Below are 13256 nucleotides of genomic sequence, written 5' to 3' on the forward strand. Positions count from 1 at the left end.
TGCAAAATTTTCAAATAAATATCCAAATAAAACTTACTTTTACATAGTTCATCAGCGGGACTGTCTTCCTCAACATGAGGCATATGACAACCTATACCCGAATGTATAGTAAGTAACAAACTTGTGGAGACATCAAAACCAAAAATCGTTTAAGAACTAGAATTCTAAAATGAACTATTAACAGTGTACAAACCTTGCTGAAATACCCAGCTAGCATCACACTGTGGGAACGGTTTGGTTCCAAAAAGGAGAAAAGTAGGTTCATAAGCTGCAACAGGAAGTACAAACCATTAAATGAGACCAGAGGAATAGAAACATCAAACTCAAACTAACAAGGTTCCGCATTCATCACAATAAAGGAAGAAGAAAATTAGTACACTACCTCCTCCTCGTCCACTAAAGTCTTAAGAATAACATCAATTTCACAGGTCAAAACTTCAGAGGAGATGAAAGGAAACCTAATAGAAAAACATGCTTTAGAGTTAATCAATCTCAGTTCAAGATAGTTCGCAGAAATATTCTAAATCAGGTATAAAGTAAATAAGCAAAAGCAAGGGAAGTTGTCCACAATGCACATACTTGAAAGCACGCTTGCTATCAGCATCTTCAGGAGATTCTTCAACAATAAAACGTAATAACTGTTCCACTTGAGCTCTTTCTCTCAGACTGCAAATGAGCATATAAAATAAGAGCATAAAAGGCCAACATTCCAACTCCTGCTACTACTATGAGAAACTAAAACTTCCATAGTAAACCAGGGTGATCCTGCAAAGAAAACATAAAGAAGTACGCAGTAATTCTATCTAACTTCCGTGCAATATCTGCTAGATAGAATATCCTCTTCAATCTTTTTTAAGAAATGGTTAATATAAACAGAAGAAACATGTCATAGTACAAACTAAAAATATAACAAAATCTACACATAAACAACAACAAGGTTAAAAAAAGAGGGGACGCCTAAAAAATGAATTTACAAATTGATGAGCCGGCTGTTCAATGCTCTGCATTCCTGGATTATGTCTTCCTCATCCAAGAGTTCTTCCAAAGTGAAGTCTTCCTTGTCTAATATGGATTCGACCTGTCAATCGCATGTAATAAATAAGGAAAACAAAAGACTGAAAAATGAATAAGAACTCCACATTCACCGCCGAAACTTTACTGTTCCCTGTTATATTTCTCTCTTCTCTAAACTACATTACCAGCTTCAAAGAACTGTTTCCCTCAGAACCTCAATAGAAATGAATCATAATGAAGCAATAAGCAAACATTTGAAAACCGAAATCAGACATCAACATGACTATGAAAACAACAAATTCGAAGCAGTAAACGTAATCTGAAACCAAAACGGAGTAAGAAGTTACCAAAACAACTAACATCCACATCAAATCAGTTCAGAAAACGAAACGAAATCTCAAAAACAATCTCAGCCAATATTCACTTTGCGTACGAACAAAGCAGATTCAGAAACGAGAGAATCAAAGTCAGAATAACAAATTCCGTATTCATAAGTAGAGAGAACTTGTTGAACTCACCGGAGAAGCAGCAGAGAGAGCAGTCAACTTCCAGAACATGGTGAAAGAGAAAAACAAAGAGGATGATGAAGACGAAGAAGAAGAAAGAACACGGGAGCTGCTAATTAGATCTCTTTCTTCTTAGAGCCAAACTCAATCACTAAAATCTCAGGGCACTCGTGAAAAGAAAAATGAAAACTCGCCTGAAAAAACCCTAATTTGTGGTGGTGGTGGTGGTGGTGAAGAAGAAGGAGAGGCACAAATGAGAAATCACATAATTTTAGAAAGCGTCCAAAAAAAAAAAAATTACTAATCTCGGAGAGACATGATTCACCAAAAAAATAATAATAATAAAACGATTAAGAAAAAAATATTATTATTTTGGTGTCTCATCGAATTAGATTATGATGACGACTAACTTACAATAACCGAAAAAGTCGGTTTAGTTTGCCTTCATTCCCGGTTTAAAACAGACATTAACCGAAATTTTAAAAATTATGGTTAAATTCGAATAATTCGGTTCAGTTAAATTCTCAGGTAATAGTCAAATCGATCTAAGTTTTTGAAACAAAATGATCGATTTAATTTGATATANAAAAAAAAAAAAAAAAAACTAATCTCGGAGAGACATGATTCACCAAAAAATAATAATAATAAAACGATTAAGAAAAAAAATATTATTATTTTGGTGTCTCATCGAATTAGATTATGATGACGACTAACTTAAATTAACCGAAACAGTCGGTTTAGTTTGCCTTCATTCTCGGTTTAAAACAGACATTAACCGAAATTTTAAAAATTTTGGTTAAATTCGAATAATTCGGTTCAGTTAAATTCAGGTAATAGTAAAATCGATCTAATTTTTTGATACAAAATGATCAATTTATTTTGATAAAGTCCTATTAGTTTTAAAAACAATAACCAAAAAATTGATCGGTTTGACCCAAACTTAACCAGAAAAATTGAACTTAAACTGAAATATGTCGAATGGTTCAGCCAAGTGAATATAAACCAAACCGACAACCAAATTTTCTTCAATTTAGTTTTGTTCAAAATCGTTGCTCTGTTTAACCGACTATTGACTCTGGAGATATTTGGCAAAATAATACATTTTTCAAAATAATAAAAAATAAGATACATTCACTATTTATAATTAGAAAAAACAACTTTTATCACTGTTTGTCTATTTTTTCAGTTTTTTTTGCCATTAAGCAATTTTCTTAATTACATTTATGCCATTGTATTTCTCTTTTCTCTTCATTTTTTGATTTTTTTCAAATAATTGTTAATGTAATTTTTTTTAGAAAACTTTTAAATACAAAAAAATCTATATTTTTTTCTTTAAAATTTGATATAAATTTTGTTTAATAATTTTTAAATATATTATATATATCTTTTGTATCCGTACACATTATTAAGAGTACAGATGTGTGTACACATTATTAAAAGTACATATGTCTGTACATATTATTAAGTGTACAGATGTAATTTTTACAAAACCATTGCATTACAAACATTTTTACAGACATCTAGAACCCAAAGAATTAAACAAATTACATGTACACTTAATAATATGTACAGATATTTGTACTATTAATAATATGTACACACATTTGTACTCTTAATAATGTGTACAGACATCTGTACACTTAATAAGATGTACATGATACAAAATTTGTAAAACATATTTAACATTTTCAAATAAAATCATCAAACAAACTACATATCAAATTACAAATAAAAAAAAACATAGATTTTTATCTATCTTTAAAAATTTTAAAAATAAATTTTAATTAGCTAGCATTTTTGTTTTAGATTGTTGGGAGAAAATAAGAAAAAAGAATTTTTTTAAATAAAAAATAAAAAATAAAATCAAACCAACTTCTTGTCTCTCCTATTTCTCCGCTTTCTCTCCCTCACTCTCTTCTCTTCTTTTTCCCAAAACTATTGACTAGGATCTTTTAGTAATGTTCTTCCTTCCCCTAGGCCCTACTCAGAATTCTATCTCTACCACCATCTATCTCACAACACCCTCATCTCTCTATTATAAATAGTGTATGTATGTTTTTGACAATTAAATTTCAAAAACGTACTAAAATGCTAACAAACCCTAGTTTGTGTTAGGAGAGATTAGAAGCTTGGTTTACTGTGGTTTAGTGTTAAATCGACTTTCTTTTAGAAGTCTTTTTCTTAATATTAAATTAAAAGATTGTATATGGTGTGTAATCGTAAATAATGGCATTGTGTCGTGAGTACGCATGACCACAGTTACAGTTATCACACTTCCGATTATCATGGTTATGGTTTATTAACTATCAGTTAGAAATTTTGTTTAAATAATAAACGGTTAAAACGATTACGGTTTAATACGGCTCTAGTTTATATGGTTACGACTATCTATAGTTACGGTTATTTGATAATATGATATGATTTATATTATTTGATGATATAATATAAAAGAAAGTCGGTTTAATGTACCTTTTTAGTGTACTCATTTCTATAAATCATATGATTCATATTAAGTAAATAATTATTAATATATTTTATTATGTTTTTAAAACGGTTACGGTTAACAAATTACGATTTAATTATGCGGTTAACCAACAGTTTGATACGGTTACAGTTAATTAACGCGGTTATGGTTAATATAATTTAACCATATATTTACGGTTAACATTATGATTTTTAACCATTTTAATCAGATATGGTCTGGTTACGGTTTAAATACGGTATGATTACGGTCTCAAATACGGTTGAATTTTGGGTATGCCTAGTTATGAGTCCATTAGTATATTAGACTCTAAATCAAATTAAAGTATTGATTTGAAAGAAAAAAATGCCTTTAGATGTATTTTTATTCAAGTATTGAGTTTCAAAACGTTTAAAATAAAATAAAAAAACCAAACGTGGTTGCGTCGTTGCATAGATGATCACTTATTAGACTACAACATAAGATAAAACACTTTTGGCATCACAAAGGTAACACAACAAAAGAGAAAACAAAGATTTTGTTTTGCTTTATTAGATCAATTAGATAGGTTTGTCCTATTCTTATACTTACGAGCCCAAATGTGTTTCCCGTACAACCCAAACCTTCTTTTCAGCTCGCCATTGAGTACGCGATCCACAGTAGCAACCGAATCCAACATAAGCCTCGCGAATAGTGATTGTTCGTGCTGGCAGATGAAAGCGTTTTTGTAGTCGTGTTGCATGATAACGCTCTCAACACAATTTTCTCCGAAGTTCTTAGTGAAGAGTTCATATACCTCTGCATGAGTTACTGGAAACCCACGAGAAAATGTAAGAAACAAGGTGCGGTCATTCTCAGTTGCGATGCAGTTAGCATTCCATCCCCATAGACCATTAGGGATGAAAAACGAGTTGTTGTCAAGCATTACGTTGATGCTCCCAAAAGTCGGATGAGGGAAACCAGGGATGCTAAGAGGTTGGCGAAGTCTTCTGCCGAAGGAAGATGATGATGATGAAGAAGATGGGAGAACTCGTTGAAGGATGTCAGAGAAGATTCTAGAACAAACGGTGTTCAAGAAGTTCTTGATTCCGGTGATAGCGCTATACCGATTCTTGTGGATTAGTTCAATGGATATGTCGTTTTTAAAGTATTGTGTAGTGAGAGGGATTTGACTTAACCCATTTGGAGGATCGGTAGATTCAAGGCACTGAAAGCATGAGACAGCCTCATCAGCAAAAGCCACAAGGAGTGGATCAGCCAGAGCCACGATGATTGAGAAGATGTTTTGAAACCCAAAGTCCTCAAGCCAAAGCCATGTGGCCATGACAAGAAGAGACTCAGCTGGAGGTCTTGAGAATTTCAGGACCAGTTTAGAGAATATCTCTCTATCTTGAGCATGAAAAGCTTTTAGTTGTTCGGTGTTGAGAGGGGACGACATAGTCGAATTTGATTGTAGAAAAAATTTGGAGAACGTGAAAGCAATTGGAATGTATAAAAAAGTATGTTTTCATTTATACAGTATGTACTTATATAGTGGACTATGAAATTTAAAGTTGGTAAATATACTTTTAATAATTTTGAAATATAGACAGAAATATTAAAAGATTATATAATTATTTTATATACTATTTACTACCCTTTTTGGTAGATTTATTACTCTTTTTATAATTTATACTAGATGAATACCTGCGATATGCGCAGGCTTATGGCTTATCGTTTTTAATGTAGAGTTTATCTTGTATGTAGAGTTTATCTTTGTTTTTTATGTAGAGTTTATCTTTGTTTATTTTTTTATTTGTGAAAATCTTGAAAATATAATTTAATGTTGATTATTTTAATACTTCACATACGTTTCTCATTTTGTAATTGAATTATTAAATACATGAACAACTTTTTTATGAGATTTAAAAATTCTACAATTTTTGTCTAAAATTCACAAAAAATATTTTAAATGAAAACTTAATCTAAGGATGCATATTTTGTAACAAAGATTTTTTTGGTTGATTTTACATTCATTCAAAAAAAACATAAGTATTTAGATATATTCGTACTTAAGCTTTTCAACTAAATACTATGAAACACTAATATTTTCTTTTATCAAAGATTGCAGTTTGGCTAACTCTGTAATAGATATAAGTAAGATAGACATCTTCCTTTTATGTTAACTCTTCAATTTTTTGAATCTAACTATAGAATTTGGTTTTTAATAAGAATTTCATTCAGTTTTCTTTTTGACAACTTCAATATATTAGAATATGAAAACCAACAGTCATGAATTTATTCAACTATATTTTTCTTTGTCTCTATATTTTTCTAAACCAACATTTTATAGGTTTATTCAACTATCTTCCATTTGATAGTGAACAAAACTCAAATCTTCTTTATATGTAAAAATTTATTTGTTTAGGGAGAAAATTTCATACATTTCTTTACAATATTAACCAATATCTCTATCTCTGCTGCAACTCTTCAAACTATTGACAAAATTGTAACACCTAAACCATATGCCCCATATATTCATGGTTTACACCAAGAGAATGAAGTGGTTCTTTGTTTCACTTTCGATGCTCTTTTGTTTTTTGGTGATGCATCTATTTTCTTTAAACATGTTGTAAACCTCTCTAAATTTCTTATGTAAATATTGAAACTGTTTATGATATAAATAAATAAATAAAAGACACGAAAGATGTTTCATATTCTTTTTAAGTTTAGATTTGTTTACTTTTAATGAGGATAGACAGGTGACACTCTCTTCACTATTGACGTGTCATTCAAATGGAGAGAGTTGGTTATCTTTCATAGTATAGATTATTGACAATGTCATCCCTAATTATTCAAAAGTACAATACTACCAATTGATATTTTCAAAAGTACAATACTACCTCGTCTTTTGGTACCGCAGGTGACAAGTGTTCTACTTATTCTAGTATTAAGCCTTCGGTAAAAAATCTAGACCTGTTGGTGAGGGCTTTGGGCCATATAATTTTTTTTGATACTTTTTCGACAAATTACATTGTCTAAAATTTTTTTTGGAAGGGCGTCGAGAAATCGCTAACAAAAATACATCGTTTTGAAAAACACGTTAAATTCCAACAATTTTCCAAAAAAAATTCGATTTTTGACAATTTTCAGCGCATTTCGAAAGGACACGTAATAATTTTTGATGATTTTTTGACAATATCATTTTGTACGACACATATATTTTCGGCACGGTTTTAAGTTTGTTTTTGAAGTGGCATTTGTCTTCTCCAAACTCCAATACTTTTAAATCTTCTCCCAAACCATCAGATCCAATTTGATTGGCATGTCCTTGACCTCTATCCATTTTTGCTTCCATTCGTACACATTTTAGGAGCAAGAGGTAAACAACTGTGATTCAAAGTTGTGACGAACACAATTTTCAATTCTAGCTTCTAATGTGTGTGATTTTTTCCACCTCAAGGTTTTATCTTTAGAGATCACAAAATATTTGAACATGAAAATCTAAATCGAACTCGATTCAAAAGATCTGATCTAAACTAGAATCCGAACTTAAAAATATTCGATTGGATGTTTTTAGTAAATGAATCGGCACCCGAACACATAAACAAATACCCGAAATCATCCAAAGTTATATATCTACCTAACGATAGATTGAGTCAATTTACAAGTTTTGTAAGTAATTCTATAATCACTATTACAAGATAAATTAGTTTTCGTTTTCATATATGTTAATTTCATATGTTAGTTTAGATAGATCATATGATTATAACATTGAATATGATGTCATTTGATGTTTTACAAAGTTAAGAACTATCGGCTTGTGAATTTGGTGTTTTGGTATTTAGAATTGTCTTTTTCTTTTCATGAATTCAATTTGGTTGATAACTTAGGTTTTTTCTCTTGATGATTATAATTATTTTAATGAATTTGAATTGATTTTTTTTTGTTTCTTTGAATTTAGATTGATTTTGAAGATTTTACTTTGGTTCGAATAATAAACTACCAAATCTGATCCAAACGTGAAATATATTTAAAGGTTTTGGATATAACACCAAACTATCTATACCCAATGGGTGTTTACCTGAATCCAACCTGAAATTTAAAATTACTTGAATGGAACTTATTTCTATGAACCTGGAAAGCCGAACACTTAACAACTGTGCTCGTTCCATCCTTTTACAAGCATCAATGCCACCTCCATATTGAATCGAGGGCACTTCTGATGCACACCTCTTCAAAATCCTCCAATCTTCCTCTATCAACAATGAAACTCCATACACCAAACTATTTGACAAACCACCAATCTACGATCATCTTCGGATCTTTGGCTACTTATATTACAAAGGATGCCGCTGCCTTGATCTTAACACACACAAGGTAATTATTTCTCGACATGTTACCTTCGATGAGCCAAATTTTCCTTTCACCAACATAGTTCAGAACTCTCTCTCCATCACCCATGAACCATCTGTGCCTTTGCCAAGTTCACCGCTTCTTCGAATCATCAATACACAACCACTGGATACCTTGGAAAATCCACAGCCACCGCCCTCTCCAGAACTGGTACCCCTGCCTGTAACACCCCCATACCGTTTTATAACTAAAACGAAACAAGGGTGTCACTTATGACTCCCGAAATCAGTCGAGAGAGGTTCACGGAACGCATTCGTTTGCCCAAATCAACCGATCTCGAGTATCTTTACCTCTCGATCATAGCCTAAGGCTTTTCAACCCGTACCACGGTCGCGAGTTGTATCAGTCCGGACAGGACTAATATATCATTTTAACGCTTTCAGATTTAGATAAAACCGATTCTTACTTAGTATAATATTGTACTTTAAATCGTTACCAAAACAAGTATACTTTCCCAGGCCTATAAAGAAAACTATACATAAATTTTCGATTTTTTAGCAAAAAGCTGTAAATCATCTAATCTGGCCAGCCTATGATCACCACGACAGCTAGGGGATTACCTAAAAGGGAATAACTGCAAAACAAAAGGTAGCATAATGATATTACTCAGTTAACCCGTCTAACTAACCTCTAAACAATACCCAAATTGGACTCTAACAACAAACAAGAAACTAATGCAACCAACACATGCATTAAGTAAATCAGAGAATCACACAATCAAACAAATGCTTAAAGAAGCTTAAGTACTCAAATAAAGAGTGCCTGCACAACAACTCACACTGCTACTTCTACAATACTAATAAACATCACCTTAAGGTCTTTGATCTTTTGCAATATGGATTTCCCACCAGGCAATGCTTCCCTGACCCTTAGCCACATAGGCTAGAAGGATCACATCCCTTTCCAAAACAGTGTATAAGGGACCTATTTCCTTACAGCAAAATTTACTACTTCGTCAAGTAGTGCTCGTTTGTAGCTAACCAATCTGAGCAATTAGGACAATCATGTTATCGTCTTACCAAATCTTAACAAGACTAATGACTCAACCCAAAAATACAAGTATATCTAATAATACTTGCAACAATAACTAGCAATCAATTAAACAAACATTAGCCATGTGTAAGCAAGACTAACACAAACGACACAAAACAAACTACCATGCTTCCTATCATAACAAATAACAAATAAATCACAACATCAAACAAGTCATCTCAATCACATCAATAGCTACCAATTATTGACTTGCAAATAAACGAGCAGCATAATGGCTATAATGATAGCATAACCGATTATACTAACAACTATACTACTCACAACAAACAAATCACTCAATAATAACCACATCCAACAAAGCACACAACAATGATAATGAGCTATAGAACATTAACCTAACATGCAACATATACCCTAAGAAATTACGATAATAAACACAACAACTAAACAAATCAATCAACTACTGAAACCTAACCTAACACGCAAATCAAACAAATAAATAAAACCTAAACATGTGCTACTTCACATGTGTTTGGTACTCACAAGGTTTAGCTGGAACTTGGCTTGGTTTCACGTCTCCGACTAGCTAGATCCAAGCTAACTCGAAAGCTCTAGATTTCGCATCATCAAAATCCGCTTAGGCTGGGATCTAAAATGAAAAAGCTAGAAAGGAAACTGAAGTAAGACTAAGCTACTTACCTAACAACCTCCTAACTCCTCAAAAACTTCCTTGAGATGCTCGGAGATTTCCGCTATCTTCAAGACCAAACTAAGACTTTTAACTAAGGTTTAAGGTAGATTTTTGGTTTACTTAAGGCCGGGTATTTATACTCCTCTAGGGTCGGTGCTGAGGTGATTAGTCACCTAAACAAGTGACTCACGTTCAGTTCTCAGCCAATCAAAATTCGCCATTCTGTTTTTGGCCATGCTTATCCATTTTTTATGCCAACACATGGCATTACAGCTCACCAAGGTTCTTATCATGTTATCTTGGCTAAGAATAAACCATTTAGTCTCCTCTTGACCAATCAAAACTTTTCTAACAGATTCTAAGCCTAACTCTTACAAACCATAACTCGTTTCTTGTTGGAAATATCCCGTTTTGACCAGTTTTATGTATCATTATTATCATCCATAAAAAATCTGATTTTTGAAGATAAAATTCCATATTTTATCTTCCTTTAGCCTCCCTAAAATTTTCAAGCTCAAATAAAGTTAACCGTATCACTTTTCTTTTCGGTGATCAGCTAAAAGAGTCTCTGGCGACTTAATTTCCTAAAAAAAAAAAAATATTATGAGCTTCAGATTGATTTTCTACTTCTTGTTACAACATCCACAAATTCCTCAAGATCCTCTTAATTTATTTCATGCTTGTACTTAGCAAAGAATTCCAATTCTGCTCGTTAGCACTCTTATGAGTAGCTTCTGGGTAGATTCTCTAAAACTCTGAAAACTGGCTGATTATTCTTGGCTAAAACCTTTCAAGCTTCTTATCTGATTTAATCATATGCCTTAGCCCACTGAGTGCTTCATTTTTTTCCTTCACAACTGAATCTTAGTCGCTGGACTAATTACCGAAAAAATAGCTTCTCTCGCTAAACGGCTATCGGCTCCTATTGAACCTTAGCGTATATCATTAAATTATCTATGCAGAGCTTTTTGATGCTAGACCTCTTAGCTACTGATTGACTCTCGTCTTTCATAAAAATTCTTTTCTTCAACGATTCTTCTCAGCTAGGTCGTTCAGCAATCTTAATGTGTCTTTCGTCTTTGGGTTATTTTTCTGAGTAATAACCTGTCGGGACAAGTGCTCTGGATCTCTTCTACTGAGCTTAGGTCATCTTTTTTCCTTTGGTTTATTTCCCTCGCTGGTCGAATAGTCATGTTTGCGTCCCTCCCGTATATTTGTAGGTTTAGTACGGGTATTACACCGCCGGCTCCGGCTCCACATGTGGCTCCTCCACCTGCGATATTTCATTCTGTGATGACACGCAGTAAATAAGCTATCCAAACCCAAAACACCACTCTCTGTTCATACTACCATCCTTAGAGGATCCAAATTGGAGTCCAGCCATGCATGAGGAGTATAACACTCAAATTAAAAAGAGATCTTGTACCACGGTCTGAAAACTTTAATATTGTTTGTTCAATGTGGCTTTTTAGGCATAAATTTGGTGCAGATGGCAGCCTTTCTAGTTACGAAGCACGCTTATTGGCGAATAGAAAACAACAAGAAGCTGGTATCAATTATGACAAAACTTTCAGTCATGTCGTCAAGCCAAGCACCATCCGCTTGTTCTCAAACTTTTTCTCTCTCGCCAATGGTTGATCCACCAACTCGACGTTAAAAAAGCTTTCCTCAATGGTACCCAATAGGAAACAGTGTACATGCATCAACCACCGGATTTTGGTGATCTAGAAAAACCCGACGACGTCTGCTTACTACGGTGATCCCTCTACGGTCTCAAAGAAGCCCCAAGAGCATGGAACCAACTCTTCACTCAATATGCACATCGCATTGGTTTTGTCCAAAACAAATTCGACTCTCCCCTTTTCATCTACCATCACAACACGTGCACTGCATATCTTCTTCTGAATGTCGAAAATATTTAAAATACACAGTCACTGCCCTCTCTAGAACTGGTACCCCTGCCAACTCCAGCTCCACATGTGGCTCCTCTACCTGCGACATTTAATCCTATGACGACACGCAGTAAACGAGGTATCTTCAGGCCCAAAAACCCACTCTCTATTCATTCATCCTTTCTCCTCTCCTTTCTCTCATCTTGAAGCCTTAGAGGATCGAAACTAGAATCCAGCCATGCATGAAGAGTATAACGCTCAAATTAAATAGAGAACGTGGGATATTGTACCATGGTTCCAAAACACTAATATTGTGCGTTCAATGTGGCTTTTAGGTATAAATTTTGTGTAGATGGCAACATTTCTAGGTACAAAGCAAGCTTTTTGGCAAATAGAAAATCACAAGAAGCGGGTATCGATTATGACAAAACTTTCAATCTCGTCGTCAAGCAAGCCACCATCCACCTTGTTCTCAAACTATCTGTCTCGCAAATGGCCAATCCACCAACTCAACATTAAAACGCTTTCCTCAACGGTACCCACGACGAAACGGTGTACATTCATAAACCACCGGGTTTTGGTGATCCATAAAAACCCGACCACGTCTGCTTACTACGGTGATTCCTCTACGGTATCAAACAAGCCCCAAGAGCATGGAACCAAGCTCAAGATGCACGTTGTATTGGTTTTGTCCAAAACAAATTCGACTCACCCCTTTTCATCTACCATCACAACAAATGCACAACATATCTTCTTCTTTATGTAGACGATATTGGTCTCACTACTTCATCAATGCAACTCCTTAACCATATAATTTCTTCCCTTAGCAAGGAATTTGAGATGACCGACCTTAGGGAAATTCACTAACTTCAAATGAAACTCCTATGGCCTCTTTTTCAATCAACACAACTATGCGGCAGACATAATACATCGTGCCAATATGAAACATTGTAATTCTTGCACAATCTCGGCGGATACTCGCACAAAACTCGAAGGCCGTCATTAGTTTCTCCATTGCTAATCCCACACTCTACCGCAGCCTTCTCGGTGCCCTCCAATTTTTGACCTTCACTAGACCGGACATCTCTTTTGCATCCAACAAGGTTGCTTATTTATGCATAATCCTTGTGAGATTCACATTAGAGCACTAAAATGTATTCTTTGGTATGTTTAAGGCAAACTTGACTTCGGGCTCCACCTATACCCAACATCTTCCACCGGTTTAGTCGCTTACACCGAAGCTGATTGGACGGGCTTTCCAACTACCCGATGTTCCACTTCTAGCCATTGCATCTTCCATGGCG

The 13256-nt window shown here is 34.0% G+C and overlaps 2 protein-coding genes across 3 annotated transcripts in view; both read right to left on the reverse strand.

Annotated features, from left to right (window-relative positions):
- The window catches only part of LOC104790771 (serine/threonine-protein phosphatase 6 regulatory subunit 3), a 10384-nt gene extending 8562 nt beyond the window's left edge, over positions 1-1822 (reverse strand). The window contains exons 1-6 of one of the 2 annotated variants that reach the window (XM_019246707.1): positions 1533-1822; positions 975-1078; positions 580-666; positions 383-458; positions 194-268; positions 38-91 (exon numbers count right to left, since the gene is read on the reverse strand). In XM_019246707.1, the coding sequence (XP_019102252.1) occupies positions 38-91; positions 194-268; positions 383-458; positions 580-666; positions 975-1078; positions 1533-1571 (435 nt within the window). In that variant the 5' untranslated portion in view covers positions 1572-1822. The remainder of the gene's footprint in view (positions 1-37; positions 92-193; positions 269-382; positions 459-579; positions 667-974; positions 1079-1532) is intronic. The other variant, XM_010516558.2, reaches the window with a different exon arrangement.
- LOC104698867 lies at positions 4538-5419 on the reverse strand. Its single transcript, XM_010414254.1, has one exon. The coding sequence runs from the start codon at positions 5417-5419 to the stop codon at positions 4538-4540; it is 882 nt and encodes a 293-aa protein (XP_010412556.1).

Source organism: Camelina sativa, chromosome 6 (assembly GCF_000633955.1).
Source record: "Camelina sativa cultivar DH55 chromosome 6, Cs, whole genome shotgun sequence".
NCBI lineage: Eukaryota > Viridiplantae > Streptophyta > Magnoliopsida > Brassicales > Brassicaceae > Camelina > Camelina sativa.